The 18,596-nt window shown below is 40.9% G+C and overlaps 1 protein-coding gene across 1 annotated transcript in view; it reads left to right on the top strand.

The window, feature by feature from the left end:
* Window positions 1-18,596, top strand: part of ITGA2 (integrin subunit alpha 2) — a 117,248-nt gene that overhangs the window by 57,484 nt on the left and 41,168 nt on the right. The window contains exons 5-11 of the mRNA XM_075183960.1: window positions 2,425-2,539; window positions 4,193-4,320; window positions 6,367-6,515; window positions 8,051-8,201; window positions 9,538-9,703; window positions 10,509-10,585; window positions 16,478-16,616. Coding sequence (XP_075040061.1) covers window positions 2,425-2,539; window positions 4,193-4,320; window positions 6,367-6,515; window positions 8,051-8,201; window positions 9,538-9,703; window positions 10,509-10,585; window positions 16,478-16,616 — 925 coding nt within the window. The remainder of the gene's footprint in view (window positions 1-2,424; window positions 2,540-4,192; window positions 4,321-6,366; window positions 6,516-8,050; window positions 8,202-9,537; window positions 9,704-10,508; window positions 10,586-16,477; window positions 16,617-18,596) is intronic.

Raw genomic sequence — 18,596 nt, forward strand, 5'->3', positions numbered from 1 at the left:
AGTGGAAGCATTTAGGAACAACAGCAACTTAGCCTGGAAGCGGAAGACCACGTAAAATCACAGAGTGGGGTCAATGACTGCTAAGGCGTATGGTGCGGAAAAATCGCCAATGCTCTGCTGATTCCATAGCAGAGAGGTTCCGAACTTCCACTGGCATTAATGTAAGCACAAAAAGTGTGCCGCGAGAGCTTAAAGGAATGGGTTTTCATGGCCAAGCAGCTGCATGCAACCCTCATATCACCAAGACCAAAGGAAAGCGTCGGATGGAGTGGCATAAAGCACACCAACACTGAACTGTGGATCACTGGAAACGTGTTCTTTGGAGTGACGAATCACGTTTCTCTGTTTGGCAGTCAGATGAGCGAGTCTGGGTTTGGAGGATGCCAGGAGAATGCTCTACTGCATTATGCCAACTGTGAAATTTGGTGGAGGAGGGGTAATGGTATGGGACTGTTTTTAAGGGTTTGGGCTAGGCCCCTTATCTCCAGTGAAGGGCAATTTTAATGTTTCAGCATACTGTCCTTTTGAACAATGCTATGCTTCCAACTTTGTTGCAACAGTTTAGGGAAGGCCCTTTTGTATTCCAACATCACTGTGCCCCAGTGCACAAAGCAAGGTCTACCAAGACATGGTTTGATGAATTCAGTGTGGAAGAACTTTACTGGCCCGAACAGAGCCCTGACCTCAACCCCATCGAACACCTTTGGGATGAACTGGAACAGAGATTGTGAGCCAGGCCTTGTCGTCCAACATCAGTGCCTGACCTCATAAATGCTCTACGGAATGAATGGGCACAAATTCCCACAGATACACTCCAACATCTTATGGAAAGCCTTCAGTGGAAGCTGTTAATGCTATAAAAGGGAGACCAACTCCATATAAAAGTATATATATTTGAATACAATATCATTACAGTCCCCGTTGGTGTAATGGTGAAGCGTCCAAATACTTTTGTCCATATAGTGTGTGTATTGTATTACACGGATACATATAAATATATATCTGTATATATATATATATATATATATATATATATATATATATATATATATATATAAAATCAAAGTGTGCCGGTGTACACATTCATTGTATGTAGCTTGGGACCTCAGCAGCAGAGAGAAACAAGGGAGGAGATGATGCAGGGGGATATGTGAGAGGGACAGGGGGAAGATGGTGCAGGGGGATGTGTGTTAGAGATAGGGGAGAAGATGGTGCAGGGGGATATGTGAGGGAAACAGGGGTGTAGATGGTGCACGGGGATAAGTGATAGGGACAGAGAAGAAGATTGTGCAGGGGGATATGTGTGGGAGACAGTGGAGAAGATGGTGCAGGGGGATAAGTGATAAGGACAGAGGAGAAGATGGTGCAGGGGGATAAGTGATAGGGACAGAGGAGAAGATGGTGCAGGGGGATAAGTGATAGGGACAGAGGAGAATATGGTGCAGGGGGATAAGTGATAAGGACAGAGGAGAAGATGGTGCAGGGGGATAAGTGATAGGGACAGAGGAGAAGATGGTGCAGGGGGATAAGTGATAGGGACAGAGGAGAAGATGGTGCAGGGGGATAAGTGATAGGGACAGAGGAGAAGATGGTGCAGGGGCATAGATAAAAGGTAAACTGTGAAGGGAGAGACAGCTTAAGAATGGGAATGCCAGGGATGCAGCCACAATGAAACATAAGTAGTAATGAAAGATGGGAATGCACAGACACAGATTTTTTTGGTGGGGTGTGAATCATTCAGGCAGCGAGGAGAGAAGTGTTAAACAAAAAAAATCAAGTTATCATTCACTTATATTCTCCATAACCCCACTTCTAAATTTCCACTTCGATCGACCACTCTCACTCTCTCTCTATATTTATATATATATATAACATTGTATATAGATAAAGTAAAAGTGCAAGGAGATGGAAACAGAAGTCAGGTATCTTTCCCCCATGGGATAATACGTTTCAGTTCCAGTTTCTATTTCCTCTGATACATTTCACACTGACCGCAGTGGTATTTGGGAACAGATCACCATTGTATTCTGAAACACATATCACGCTGGCAATAGGTACCAGCATCGTACTTGCTTTCTGTGTAAACCTGTAAGTGAGATTGCACTTGTTATTTATAAACTTGGAAATTATCATATCCTGGGATGTGTTATACACAATTCCACAGGTAGCTGTGAATAGAAGGTGATGTCACCACCAGCCATCAGTCAATTAGACATTGGAGTTAATTTTCTAAGCTGTACTAGAAAAAGGTCAGAATCTGATTGGCTGTAATGGGGAACACCTCCTTCTCTCCACAGATACCTGTAGAACAGTTTTACATATTTATACAGTCACCACTTGTATTCATGAAAAGGCAGTTTACTGACATATTTATATGGTATGTGAATATATGTTAAGCTGGTTATATATTTTATTTCCATGCAGACATGCGGTCCTTTATGGGCTCAGCAATGTGGGAAGGATTATTATGCCACCGGGGTGTGCTCTGATGTTAGCTCGACTTTTCAAGTGCTTAGAAGTTTTTCTCCAGCTCTTCAAAGTAAGTAAAAAAAATATATTTTTCATATGTTAGGGGAAATTTAGATATTTAATTTACACTATAAATTTTCTAATTAATCGGATCATGCAGGTCCAAGGTAAAATGACAATCCAAGCAGACTTGGTTTTTTTTAGCTCTTACATTTGGGCCAGTCCCCGTTTTCAACCTATTGCTGATACACTTCTAGTCGTTCACATTGATTGTGAATTTAATTGACTAGGACTTCCCTTACACACAATGTGATTGGCTGGTGGCAAGGAGAGTCCCAGGGACTCTTTGCTTTGATCACATTGCAATACCGATGAATTGAGCATCTATTGATATTGGGAAAGACAAACTAACAATGCTGGGGAGCCCCATTCATGTCAGTGGCCCATTCATGTCCTTGACCCATTCATTTCAATGAAGTTTCTCCTTGTAGTGCACAACTCCAGTGAAATAAATGGGCCATTGACACAAAAAATACAGCCCAATGCTGGTTAAACAGTTCTTGTTAACTCCTAGTGGGTATGTACACAATGCGTCACAATCAATAGACTTTTTCAAGTACAATGCTATGAATGTACTGAAATGGAACATGCAGTGTCCAAAAAAAACACGCTGCCATGAAAAGGCATGCAGGGACAAGTATGAAGGTAAATAGGTATTGGAGCATACAATAGCCTAGGTTGTATCATTTTTATTTTTTTATAAATTATTTAGAAGTTTCTGAATACAAAAGCAATAAAGTGGATACAAAGCTATAAAGAACGTAAGAAAGACATATCAAAAGAGATGTCATCTGACATGATAACGTAGAGTATGTAGCTAGACAGTGATCATGTCAGAACATTTACATTTCTGTATTACAACAGAGAATGGGGGACACATTGTGGGACGCAAGGTGGATGGAGAGCAGGGAAGGAAAGAATGTGGGAGAGCAGGGAAGGAAAGAATGTTGGAGAAAGGGAGGGTTCCCATGCAGTCACGAGGTGTAAACAGAAGTGGTAGATTCCAAGTGAAATCATGGAGTGAGTGGAAAGCCATGGGTGATCAGGGAAGCCAGACTGATGTCAAACGTCATCTCCAACTACCAGGGATGGAGGGGAAAAGGGTGATTTAAATTCAACTGATTCCTTAAACTCCAGCCAACTAAACCAAGTGTCCATAAAGACTGCATACTTATCCATGGCAGATAACATAGCATCATCCATGGAAATATACAAATCCACGCGTTTGAGTCATTCGCTAATTAAAATGGGGGACCTAGACCGCCAGTGCACAGGGACAACAGCATTATTCAGGTGCTTTACATTGAGGAATTGGAGTATAAGTGTGAGAGAGCAGCCACAGGCCCGAAGCCTAAGGGCTGAACACTTCATTCCAGAAACTAGATAGATGACCATATGTGGAAGAGCGTTCCAGGGGCGTTATCACACCAGGGTTTTAGTAGTACATGCATTTGTATGCTCTGCATTGTATTAACAGTGAAAAGTCAGAAGAGTTTAAATGCCCGTAGGTACTAGCCCTAAAGCTTTATAAGTATATGGAATGCAGCAGTCTCCTGTTAAAAATAAATAAATATATATATATATATATATATATAGCTAGTATATTTTTAAAGTTAATATTATTATCGATGAAAGTTTCACTGTGTTATTCTTTTTCTGTTAGCCTGTTCTTCATTCATCGATATTGCTATTGTGTGTGATGGATCAAACAGTATTTATCCCTGGTCGGCAGTGCGCAATTTCTTGGAGAAGTTTGTGGAGGGGTTAGATATTGGACCTACAAAGACTCAGGTAATCAGTCATGCGGAATATTCAACAATACATTCAAGTAGCATTTTGTAGTGAAATTCATACACAGTGTTTGAAGGAAAGGTTATGAATTGGTGGAAAGGACATTTATCATGGACCTAATTTCCAGCGTGACCCCAAATTGTTCTATCTGTTCTCTTAACCATGGTTTGCTGAGAGGTCAAAAAAACGAACCTGGAAAAAATGTAAGCTTGTTCCTATATTTTGGCATCACAGTTTGTTTTTTGGTTTAAAAAGCCAAAAGTGTCAAGCTTAAAATTCTGAAAAATGATTTAACAGTTACTAGTATATGTTTTGGTAATATTTATTTAAGCTTTCTCATATTTTCACCTTGCAACTTAGTCAGCCCCAGTGTACTGCATTATTTGCTTTATGTTATCTATGAACAAGTGGAAAACCCAATGATTGACCCCTGTGCAGTACAACATTGGGCCTCAAAGCTTCCAAATTGTTAAAGATTTATAAACCATTTCAGACATGTTTGGATTTGACGTAAACCTTTCTGATTCACACGTTAAGAACAAATCTCCAGAGAGATAACCATGGTGTTGTGCAAAGTATGGTAAAAATGTTGGAAACTTTTATGGTCCCTTTATGTGTTAGAGACGAGTGAAATTTCCAAAGCAATTCCATGGAATATTCGCCTAGTTCCGCATCAGGGCATGGAATGTTGCATATTTCACCTGTAGAATATCAGCCTTAAGTGTTCCACCAACATTAAAGCACAATCAGAAAATTGTATCACCAGTGCTTGGCACCTCTGTAAACTGGACTGCTGAATAGAACAGGTATCAACACCTCTGCAGAGGAAAAACATCAACAGAGACAATTCTCTACAATTTGTGCGTAGTTTATCAAGTTCATTCTTCACTACACAAAATAAATTTAACAATTTGTGAATCAAATGTTAGCAGGTTTCTGTTTTACTACTAGGCACCTAAGTAACACACACAATTTAATTAGTCAGCCAAATAGCTAGGGTAACATGCACATGCCTTGGCTGCCAAATTTTCAACATTAATAATATCTTGTTTAGTTGTGTTTTCTTGGACATCTTCAGAATTAGTTTCACTGGAAGAAAAATGTGTTCCAAGTTTAGAGCAGGACTGGAACAAGAAATTGCCGGGCCCAGTACAAGTGTAACAGGCATGGTCCCCCTCCTTCCTTCTCTCACCCCACCCCATATTTTAAGTTATCCTCTACCCAACATTTGCCTTCCCTTTGTTCTCTTCAGTCACCCCCCGTCTTTGGTTTAATCTAACACCTGCAGTAGTTTACTCACCTTTCTGCTTCTTCTTGAGAGCTCCTTTCGGATCCTCTCCATTGGCAGTGTTGTGATGTTATTAATTACATGGTGTCAGTGATGCTGCAGACAGACTCTCTGCCTTGTCGTGACTCTCTGACTGGGAGCCGGGCGCCTCTTTCTTGGGAAGATGTGCACCTGGGCGCCTGGGACTGGCTCAAATGGCAGAAGCCGTGGGTTCCTGACATCCCTTAATTCAGCAGGGAGGCCTCTCCCTACCCTTCACATCTCCAGGGCAACTAGAAATGGAGTCTAGAAATGGAGCCTTCTATATCCCTTAATACATTATGGAGGCCTTCCTAGCCAAGGGCTGGGGGCCCCAGACTGCTGCACTACCTGTACCCCCATGATGGTGGCCCTGGTTTAGAGTGTGTGTGTATATATATAAATATATATACACAACACCTCCCATCATGCTAAAGAAGACACAAAATTAATAGTTCTACAACACCTAAAGCCTGATGCAGAGTAGAATGTACGTTTGATTGCATAGCGTTACATTGACATGCTCATAAAAAAATGCACATTTGCAGAGTTATTCCCATCTAAACGCGCCTGCTTACGACTGCAGTGGTGTGACACCGAGGGAAGATGTGGTATAATGTAGCCCGTGACAGCTGTACCAATTGCGGTTTCAAGAAAGTTTTTGCTTACTTTAGTATTTCCTATATACATACGTTGTACTTCTGATAATTCCGGATGTCTGTGTTTTTTTTTTTTAAAAGGTGAGCCTCATACAGTATGGAAATTATCCCAGCGTGATGTTTAGAATGAACACATATAAAAATAGAGAAGACATGAGCAAAGCAATATCGGGTATCACGCAGATGGGTGGAGATCAGACAAACACCTTCAAAGCAATCGATTTTACCAGGTATGTCAATCACTTTTGTGTTTTAACAAGTGTTCTCGGACAACATTAATGTAAAGGACTCACTAGGATATTGTTTCATAGGGGAAGAGATGCTCTACAGTTCAGCTTTAAGCCGACCACCGTATTGTCTAAACACTGAACAATATAGGTATATTTGTACATTTGCAGTGATTATTTTCTTTGTATCAAGCATTTAAGAGGGACCACGGATATTTGGAGCTCATCTGATTGCTTTTGTAAGGGTTAAATTGGTGGCAATGCTAGAAGAATTGGACGTACATTAAATTTTTTGCGTTAGATACCAATTTCCATATTGCACACCGAAATTCGTACACATATGTTCGTATGTAACATATGTGTATGAATTTCGTGGGGCAGATGCCCTGCGCCCCAGCAAATGCTCGGGACATCTGCCCCCCGGGACGGTCCCCTAGTGAGCTACTTTAGACTGGGTAACTGGACCACCTGCATTTTTTCTCCTTTAAAATATCCATACTAGGCACTCTGGGAGAGTGGGCAGGTAGGTTGTAGACACATCACATAGAGTAACACAATAGGAATATGTAAGATCAGTGGCATATGTCAGTAGTAAAATAGCACAGCTTGTATATATTTAAACCAATGAACTATTTTTTTCCAGGGGAAGTAAGCCAGTTTCTTTGGTTTAATAGATATCCAAATAGTGGAATTGGAAAATGGTACCTAGATCATGTTTAATAACATGTGAATCCAGTGCAAGCAGTATATTAAATAGCTACATCAATTAGACAGAAGGTGCCTCAGTACAAGGAAGCATTTCTTACTATTGGTGGTGGAAAAATAGAGAGCACATGGGGGAATTTTTAATTTTACCTTTTCCAAATGCCTGTCAACGAGGTGCTGTATAAAATTGCTCTGTGTCTGGCTGCTGGTTAGTCACAGAGCAGTGAGTACAGACGGCATCAAGAATGTGGTTAGTGAATGTGAAAGCTAAACTAGTACAAATACCAACCAATCAGACATTGCTTTCACTTTCTAAATGTCGCCCATAAACCTAAATCATACTTGTCAACTCTCCCGGAATGTCCAGGAGACTCCCGAAATTCGGGTAGGTCTCCCGGACTCCCGAGACAGCAGGTAATTCTCCTGCATCCTGTCCACTTCCATGTGAAATGGGCAGGATGGGAATCTCAATGACGCGATTTGCGGCGAATCATGTCATTTTGGCCCCGTCTCCCGCGATATAATGACGATTACGCTGCGGGGGCAAAATGATGCACATGACAGCGCCCTGCCCCTTGCGCCCTCCGACCACGCCCCCTGTCCAGGATCTCCCGGAGCTCAATCATTCAAAGTCGGCAGGTGTGCTCTAAATCAGGGCACACGGACAAAGAGTCTCACTGACCACACACTGTGCAGCTTGTCTTTTATAACAGTGGTTTAAATGTGAACATTTTAATTTAGGAGAACACCCCCTTTCATTGTAAATCAAACAGTTCCAACTTATTTGCGTCATTCACTAAATAACCAATTTCTCTCTTTACCACGTGCTACAGGCAGAACGCGTTCACGGCAGGATACGGAGGTCGTGCCAGCGCCAGCAAGGTGATGGTGGTCATCACTGATGGAGAATCTCATGACAATGCAATGCTAACAGAAGTGATCAAGCTCTGTGAACAGGATAAGATCATCCGATTTGGCATAGCGGTATGTCAACACCGAGTTTCACTTATTTTATTGAATAGGCGTGTCATTTGGAAGTATTGGTATGTTGTGCTTTGGTCAAATTGAAACAATACTAAATAGAAACTGATGCAAACAATAGCATTAATAGGATGAAGTATCAATTTAATGCCGTGAGCTTCTGGTGAACTTCTGTACCAAAGAAGTTTCAGCTTAGGTGCACAAAAGAAAAACAGTGACTATGTTAGTCTAGTATGATGACTAAACCCAGATATTTTGAACTCTTTTCATTCCTTTATATTTGACTTATCCCCAAACATTGCACACAGAGGGGTCTGCGCTGCACATACATTAAAGTATTTTGCTCAGCACATGACTGGCTGGTGTAGAATGTTGCCCATGTTCAGCCACATAAAAGAACCTACACCTGTTACCTAGTGAGCAAAAAGAGACACAGAAAGGGGGTGTAGGGTAACCTGATGCACTTATTTTACTCATTTAATCAAACCACCGCACAGCTACCCGCCCATTGCAATTGATTTCATGGCACTTGTCCACCAAATATCTATAGGATTCAGTTTCGATACTTAGGGGGGTAATTTACAAAGGGCAAAATGGCTGTCTATGGTAGTGCCATGCTCTTCAATTTGCGCAAGTGCGTCTACGTTTTTAGCAAAAGTGCACAGGTTTACATACCTCCCAACTGATTTAAAGACCTGACAGTCTTGATTTGAGGGTTTTGTCCCCCTGTCCTGACCAGGACAGCTCAATTCACTTTCATCCCGCAGTGAATGTGTGCTGCATGAGCGAGTCACGGTCATTGTCCTAAGGGAGTGGAGGCTATAGTCAGGGGCGGCCAAGTGCTTGAGAAAGCACAATACGCACCCTCAGGAATGTGGCCACGCCCCCAAAATGATAAAACCACGCCCCTGACATTTAATGGCCTATCCTCATCACCCTCCTTGTCCCGATTTGAACAGCCATGATTTTGGGAGGTTTATGAAGCAAAAGTTTTTAGTGGATTATGGGAGCTGTAGGGTGGAGTGAGGTCATTCCATGCAAATCACAGAGTGCAAAGTCAGCGTTTTATGGAAAGGGCAAAATGAGATTTTGATGTGTGCTTGGTATACACATATACACATGTGTACAAAACTTAAATGTGCATGTGTGTACTTCATACATAAAGCCTTGAGTGAGCAGACTATAAGAGACTTTAAAGGACAAGTTTTAGATGTTACCTTAAAATTAGTTAGCCCTGGAATGGTACAGACTTCTTTGAGTGCAAAACATGTACTAGCAACATGCACACTCACTGGTTTTCAACAAATTGCTAACCTGATCGTTTGTGTCATTTTTAAAGGTTTTAGGATACTACAATAGATACAGTATTGACAGCAAAAACCTGATTAATGAAATCAAAGCCATTACAAGTGATCCCAAGGAAAAGTACTTTTTCAATGTGTCGGACGAAGCAGCGCTGTTAGAGAAAGCTGGAACCCTGGGAGAGAGAATTTTTAGCATTGAAGGTAGAAACATTTTAAATTATAAACATAATTTTAATATATTTTATAACAACTTGTGATAGGGCCCAATGTTGCTTTAATTAAATAACTCAGGCAGTCACCTCAGGCAGTATTAACTGATTGAACAATGATTAAGTTGTCTGTATTACACCAATACAATTGTTTGTGTCAGTTTAAATAATGGATGAGAAGGTGTCCCAGTATCTATGGTTTAGGGTCAGAAGGAATAAGCCTGGTGTTGTCCTGTTCATTAGATAGCAGTGTAATTGTTTTATGTTTTAATAATCATCCTTATTATTTTTACTTGTACTTGTTACGTAACCAGTTGACTACTACAGGATGGAGATCTATGTCCTAATTAGTTGAAATAATCCATCATAGGCATAAATCTACATCCTGGCATTCAGCAAGCAACATCAACTCCTATTGTCCCCATATACTTCAGTGTATTTGCTAGGAACAGTTTGATTGGGTATTCAGGATTCCTATATATTGGTAGGCAGGTATGCATAATGCAAGTCTCTAGGTGAACCTGGTGATACTATTACTGGGGTCTCTAGGCAATGACCTTGAGCCCCTAGACGTAGAGCACGTGTTTCATGCTGTAACTTTGACCTGGCTAGGAAGGGCTGAAAACCCTCCACTCTTTAAGTGTCTTCACCCATTTGAATAAACTAATTTTTTTGTCAATTGAAAAACTTTATGCTGCTGAACTTTTCAGCTAAACAATACATCAGAAATTCTTATTTCACATCTGTTAAGTTTTAATATGCCAGTGGCTCTGATCAATGAAATATATGTTACTTAGGAACTAAACAAGGAGGTGAAACATTTCAGATGGAAATGTCACAAGTGGGCTTCAGCGCACAGTACTCCCAAAATAAGGTAATGTAAACATAATTGAAACCATAGCTTCTTTCTTAATATTTAACATATGTTTTCTGAAAATAGAATTGTATATTGCAGTGGATCCCAAACTTTCACAGTTCGAGGCACCCTTAGGGTCTCCATAATTTTTTCAAGGCACCCCTAAGTCAAAATAATTACCAAGTAGCCCTCCGCCTTGCTTACCATCGGCCCTGGCCGCGGCACCCCTATGAGATCACCGTGGCACCCCAGAGAGCAGCGGTACACAGTTTGGGAACCACTGGAATATTGTCATTGCATTTTGTAAGACTATGTCACCAGAATCTGCAAACACAGATTGCTTTGCTTTACGCACAACTGACAAATGTTTTCCACCCATTTTATTTTATTTTTATTGTAAATAAGTTGGATGAGGATTCATCAGCACTACTTTCATTTTCTTAATTACCACTGACACAAGCATTGCTTCTTTCTTGTACAATGTACTTAATAATGTGAGGTTGCCTGAGCACTTTTGCCTTTTTTTGGTCATGCCACATTTAGGCTTAATACTTGGTGGTAACTTGATTTTAGGGGTTCCCAAAACAATAAAGGTTTCAATGAGGGGGTGGACAGACTGACTACTGTTAGTAACAAGAGCAGAGAACAATAGGATTTTGATGTTATTATTATTACAGTAGCAAATTAAATAGAAAGGTGGGGTTGTGAAGATGTGGGCAGTTTGTAAAATGAAAAGAAATCTCCAATAGATTTTTTGTCACTAAAGAAGTTTTGAAATGAATTATGTGTGCACAGAACAGAAAGAGGCCAGGCCACTGATAGGTCACAGCTCACATCACAAATACTATCACAAATAGTAACAATACATGTTTACACGCCACACCAAAATGAATCTATTCACATACCTCCCAACATTTAGAATCCCAAAAGCAGAACAAAATAACCCCGCCCTGTACTGCCCAAAATCCGCTTACAAACAGGCACATTTGGTTAAAAACCCATCCACTTTATGTTAAGACCCACCACTTTTGTGGGCCCCAATTGGGAAGTCCTGCTAAGATCTGGACAGTTGGGAGGTATGTATTCTTGCAGTGTTATAGGTCAAGATTCTAGGTCTGCAGACATGTAAAGTGTGTTGATCCTTGCCGAATTGCTTTCTTTACATACATTCCATGCAATGTGATTGGCCTGACTCTACAGAGGGCGTAAATTATTCTGCAAATTTTGGTTGATTCTGGAATTGCTGAAATTCTGACGAGTTTCAGAATATGCAAAATCGATTTGTTCATCTATTCTCTATAATGTTTAATATTACTCTGTATATTAGTATGTGTTTTGGTGCTTTGCAGTGTAGCTGCGTAGAGTAAGTTGTCTTTCACGATATTGTAGGATCCAAAAGTCTGGTACGTTTCATGTGTAAAAAAAAACCATGAACTGAATTCATGGAAATGTTCACCCTCTTTTTATTACATATTTTCTCCTGCACAAATACTGCAGGATTTAAGCAAAACTTTTACATTCAAATGGCCTGTTTCCAATCATTTTTGCTGGTAAGCATTCCAAGAAATGTAGTTACCCCTGGGCATTCTGATGATGGATATAATACATTCTACAGGATGAATAGATCCACATCAGAATCTTTAAATTATTCTGTTGAATATCTCTTACAGCTTTATATATTTCAAAGTTGATTTGTTTCCAAATATGAAAAGGTATGTAACATTCTAATGTTTACATGAGCGTATGCACAGCATATAACTAAGCGTAAATAACTTTTATATAAGTGTTATAGACTTTTACATAAATTTAAACCATGAAAATGTAGATAACTTGCTCATGTTTCTCTGGCGGAATAATGGGCTTAAGTGTTCCGCGCAGAACGACAACATTGTCGCGCCTGCTCTGTAGACTATAAATTCTGCGGACTGTGGACTTTACTAATAAAGTGTAGAATTACCGTGGAATGGCAAAGCAAAAATGGAACTCAAAGAATGCATTGCGGGAGTTTTGTACCTCTGCATAATTATCCATTTCATGAAATTCGATTTTTGGGATGCAATGATACAGTACAAGTTGGTGGCAAAGTAACATGTAAAAACAATGTTTGATTTCAGAGCCAGCAGGGCCAAATACACTTTTTTTTGCTTGAATTGTCTTCTCTGGTTTGCGTAGCGGTGATCGATCTGCTGATGAGTGAAGTGACTATATAACCTCTGAAATCCACACCATCTTGCTGCAATAATCTTGATACAGACAGAAATACCAAAATTAGGCACGTGGTATCACAAAAGAAAAATCATTAGCTTTTGTGCTGCACCTTTGTATCTTTTAGTTGTGTGCCGAAGAACAGACGCAGATGTACACAAATAAGCATTTATCCAGTTGTGCATTGTCATTGTGCTGCCTGAGGTGGCAAGGGAATGACATTCTTATTATTACTTACCCATAGACATTTGTACATGAGAATTGTAAATGTAACAGTGTCACTTTAATCATGATAACAATATCAGTATCAGGTTTTTGTTTTTTTTTAATTAATTATCTTTACTTTGCTACCACCAAAATCATGTTGCCGAAAGTAGACGCCTCAGGTTCTTTTAATTATTGTTATTAACAGTAATTTATGTAGTGCATATGTATTACGCAGTGCATTACAGAATACCAGCCTACCCTCCAGGAATGTCTGGGACATTCCTGAATCTGTTGGAGTCCTTCTTGACTCCGGTGAAAGTAGGACACCCTCTCAGATCCCGCCTTCTTCCTTGTGAAGTGGGCGGGGCCTTGATGACACAAGTTAGGCTGTGCCTTTTCTGCGCAATGAGGAAAATCGCACCATCACATCCACATCATCATCATCATCATTTATTTATATAGCGCCACTAATTCCGCAGCGCTGTACAGAGAACTCATTCACATCAGTCCCTGCCCCATTGGAGCTTACAGTCTAAATTCCCTAATATAGACACACACTTACACACAGACACAGACAGACAGACAGAGAGGGAGGGAGACAGTGAGAGACTAGGGTTCAATTTTTGATAGCAGCCAATTAACCTACCAGTATGTTTTTGGAGTGTGGGAGGAAACCGGAGCACCCGGAGGAAACCCACGCGAACACAGGGAGAACATACAAACTCCACACAAATAAGGCCATGGTCGGAAATCGAACTCGTGACCCCAGCGCTGTGAGGCAGAAGTGCTAACTACTAGGCCACTGTGCTGCCCACTATTTCTTACCACACGGACAGAGTCAGAATGGTGTGCCGGAGTGCTGGGGTAATCCCCGGTGGGCCCTGCTGCCCGAGGACCCCGCCCTATTCTAGGGGGGTGGAGTATGCAATCTGCAGGTCAACCTGGGCCTAGACTGCAGTCAACGGGGCCCACCAAGTCCATACATCGCAATCCACAGGGGCCACCCATCCCCATACAGTGCATTATACAGACCAGCCTGGGCCCAGATCACCCAATCTACAGGGCTAAAGCTCAACCCAATACAGCAATGTTTAACCTGTGTGCACATCAACTAATGACATTGCAATGCATACAGAAGCCTGCCGACTACAAAGCTCCACTGGTGTAGAGAAGCATCAAGCAAATGACTGTCCCGCTAGAGCCAGGGAATTTATCGGAGCTCAGATACCTGCATGAAGTGCACTTACCTACCCAGCCCTGCTGTTCTTCACTTCCAGTTTAATTTACAGAGGTAAGTTAGGAACGCTTTATGCCAGAGCATCCCATGTGAACCGCTTGTTACTGTTTATTTCATGTGCATTAACTCTTTTGAAAATCTTATATCCAAGAATGTGGCAAATTCTAAATAAGTGTGGGGAGGGGGGTGACTTTAATGTAATATAGGTGGGGGTATGAACTATTAACTTAATGATGAGGATGGGGGCTAATAATTTACTAGTGGGTGGGAGATATTAATTTATTGGTGGGGTCTATCTAGCAGTGGTGCCTATTAATTTAAAGAGGGGTGATGGAATCAGAGCTGGATTAAGGGGGGGGGGCATGTGCCGAGGCCCCCCCTCTTTCAGGACCAGGTGTCAGCGGGGGCACAGTGTGGTTGTTGGTGGCTGGCCCCTTCTCCAGGGTAAGCAACCTTCCAGGTGTCACATGGGACTCGCACCACATGACAGGCACCACCCAATGTGTGCAGAGCTGGAGTCTGCCTCTCTTACACAGCGCAGATGGAAGAGGTAAGTGTGAGGGGAGGGAGCAGGGGCAGGCTGGGCTGGAGGGCAGGGGGGCATCTGCCCCCTGGGCCAGTCCCATAGTGAGCTACCATGGGGTGGGTCACTGGGCCACCTGCATTTTATTTTCTTTAAAATAGGCTGCCGAGTTGACTCTTGCCCCACGGGCTAAAAATTGCCAGGGTGTCTTAATATAATGTGTGAGGGAAGGGGGGGTCTTAATATAATGTGTGATGGAAGTGAGTCTTAATATAATCTGGGTAGAATGTAGTCTATTAATTTAAATGGTGGAGTGTAGGTAGGCGCTAATTATTTAATGGGTGCTATTTTATTTATGGGGTGATGGGGGTACATTGATGGGACCTTTAATTTAAAGCTGGGTTGATTTGGTGGCTAATAATTTATTGTGGGACTGTTTGGGGAAAATGAGATCCACTTATTAAATGTGAATATGAATTCTTTAATGGCAGTGATGGTTGCAGGAAATAGGTATGTTTATTAAATATAAATACTCTTAATTTATTACTGGGATGGGACAGTAATTTGGATGTGGATATGAATTATTTAATGTCGGTTATGGTTTTGGTTAATGGTTATATTTATTAAACGTAAATGCTTTTAATTTATTGCTGGAGCTGTTTGGAGAAGGCAAATAGGTTTATTTATTAAATGGGAACGCTACTCATTTAATATTGGGGCTGTTTGGAGGAAAATAGGTCTGTTTATTAAATGTGTATGCTAATAATTTAATATCAAGGTTGATTGGAGGAAATTAGGTGTATTTCTTAAATGTAAATACTATTAATTTAATGTTGGGGGGATTGATTTTATAAATGTAAATGCTGTTCATTTAATGTCTAGGCTTGTTGGAGAGCCTAGAATGTTCACTAATTCCTAGGGATTCTATATTTTATTCCTATCTCCATTTCCAAACAGGGCCCCAACATTCCAGAATTCTCATAAGCAGCAACTGAGCTTAAGACACCAGCAGAAGCAATAGGTAGTGAAAGCTGCAAGAACAGGTAGGCGAGAGCAGGACAGTCTGCCAAATGTTCTCATTCTGGTGGGACAATCCCGGAATTTTGGTGATTGTTCTGCCCAATCTAAGGGGCAGGCCCAGACTGTGTACTGTTTAAATACATACTTTATTCTTCATATACCACACTATGGTGCTAACTGCCCTTCGAGGGCTTACCACCCCTCCTCTATTGGTTTGGTTATGTATCTCTGGTGACTGGCTACACTCCTTTTGGTGGACCCATATCATTGCATTCCCCCTGTGGGCTCCTCATGCCTCAGTCCGACACTGCACTCAAAAATACACAAACACACGCTAGGGTTAAATTCATCAAAAGCCAACTAACCTATCAGTATGTCTTTGGAGTGTGGGAGGAAACCGGAACACCAGGAGGAAACCCACGTAAATATGCAGAGAACATGCAAACTCCACACATATAAGGCCCAGGTTGAAACAGACCCATGACGCCAATGTTGTGAAGCAGCTAATCGCTGTGCCACCTTGATGCATACCTTATAGGCCTGCTTGTGCATGACATCACAAATGAAGAAACAGATTTGGCATTGCAACGGTGACATATAATGCAATTAGCAGTTTTTAATGTTTGTGCAGAGAACATGCTTTGTGCTAAGCGAGGGGAGGTTATGAAGGAGAGTGATATCATTGTCTATAATAATATACTGTCATTCTATCCCATAGGGATCACTAATGTTGGGAGCAGTTGGTGCTTATGATTGGAGTGGCACCATAGTGCATCAAAACACAAAGCAGTTTGCTATTTTCCCTTATAATGCATTTGAAAATGTTCTTCATGATCGAAACCAAAGTTCTTATCTAGGTAAGTGGACAGTTTTCCAAGGCAATATTATAATGTTACCTATTATTTAGTATATGGGTACATCTTAGTGCTGAATTAAAAGTTGTATTAAAGGTTGTGAACTATTTTTTTAATTCTTATTGATTTTATTTTTAATCTGAGTTCTATGGTTTGTAATGCTACCTGGTGTACATCTAGTGCTGTATATGCACTTCTGCAACAAGCATCCAATGGTGGATACTGTAAGAGCAGACAATTTATTTATTGGGTGTGTTAGATCAGGAGTAACCTGCCTGACATTTTCTCCTCATCCATTCTTCTATGACCCAGCTACCTATACCAAGATCTCCCATGCCTCCACCTCCTTAGAGACATAGAAACATAGCTTTTGATGACACATAACAACCACTTGGCCCATCTATTCTGCCCAATTTTTATCCTATGGTAACCTCCAACCCTATTTGATCTTTAGTTCTTTGTTAGGATATCATTACGTCTATTCCAGGCATGTTTAAATTGTTCTACTGTATTAGCCTCTACCACCTCTGATGGGAGGCTATTCCGCTTACCCACTACCCTTTCTGTGAAGTAATTTTTTCTTAAATGTCCTCTGAACCTACTTATCTCCAGTGTCAGTGCATGTCCTCGTGTTCTAGTACTTCTCTTTCTTTGAAGAATGTTTCCCTCCTGCACCTTGTTAAAACCCTTGACATATTTAAAGGTTTCTATCATGTCCCCCCTTTCCATTCTCTGCCCACAAATTATACATATAAAGATCTTTTAGTTTTTCTGGGTAAGTTTTGTGCTGTAGGCCATGCACCATTTTAGTTGCCCTTCTTTGTACAGTCTCGAATATATTTATATCCTTCTGGAGATATGGACTCCAGAACTGAACACAGTATTCTAGATGAGGCCGTACCAATGACCTATACAGTGGCATCATTACTTCTTTCTTTCTGCTACTGATTCCTCTCCCTATGTAACCAAACATCTGACTTGCCTTCCTCATTGCTTTGTTACATTGCTTACCTGCCTTTAAGACTCCTAGATCCCTTTCCTCAGTAATTTCCATTAAAGTGCCATTAATACTATATTTAGCTTTTGGGCATGATTTTCCATTTTTTGACATTAAACTGTAGTTGCCAGGCTCTTGAACATTCCTCTAGTCTACCTAGATCATCAGTCATTTGTTTTACCCCTCCTGGAGTGTCTACCCTGTTGCATATCTTTCTGTCATCTGCACCCTTCAATACTACATGCAATGTCACCAATAAAGATATTAAAATGCACTGGTCCAAGTACAGATCCTTGGGGTTCTCCATTGGTAACCTTTCCCTCCTGAGAGTGCACTCCATTTACTACATTTGCTACAACTCTCTGTTTTCTATCCTGCAACTAAGATCTTATCCATACAACCATCTTAGAATCCAATCCCAAGCTTTTGAATTTATTTAACAGTCTGCGATGTGGGATAGTGTCAAAATCCTTAGTAAAGTCTAGATAAGCTACATCTACGGCCCCTCCTTGATCTATTACTTTAGTCACCCAGTCAAAAAAGTCAATAAGATTTGTTTGACATGATCCCCCCCCCCCCCCCCAGTAAATCCATGCTGTTTGTGAACCTGTAAGTTACTGGATTTGAGTTGTTCAACTTCCATGATTTTCCCTACTACAGATATAATGCTCACTGATCAGTAGTTGCTTGCCTCTTCCTTGCTTCCACTTTTGTGCAGTGGAACTACGTTTGCTTTTCTCTCAGTCATCTGGAATTACTCCTGTAGCTAGTGACTGGTTGAATAATTCTGTTAATGGTGTTACCAGCACCTCATTTAGCTCTTTTAGTGTCCTTGGATGTTTCCCATCTGGCCATATTGATTTATCCACTCTCAGTTTTGAGAGTTCTTTTAGGGCTTTTTCCTCTGTAAATTTACTTGTATCTACCTTATTTCTATGAATATACTTCCAACTCTTTCTGTAGTGAATGCTGAACAAAAATAATTA

This window comes from Mixophyes fleayi, chromosome 1 (genome assembly GCF_038048845.1).
Source record: "Mixophyes fleayi isolate aMixFle1 chromosome 1, aMixFle1.hap1, whole genome shotgun sequence".
Classification (NCBI taxonomy): Eukaryota; Metazoa; Chordata; class Amphibia; order Anura; family Limnodynastidae; genus Mixophyes; species Mixophyes fleayi.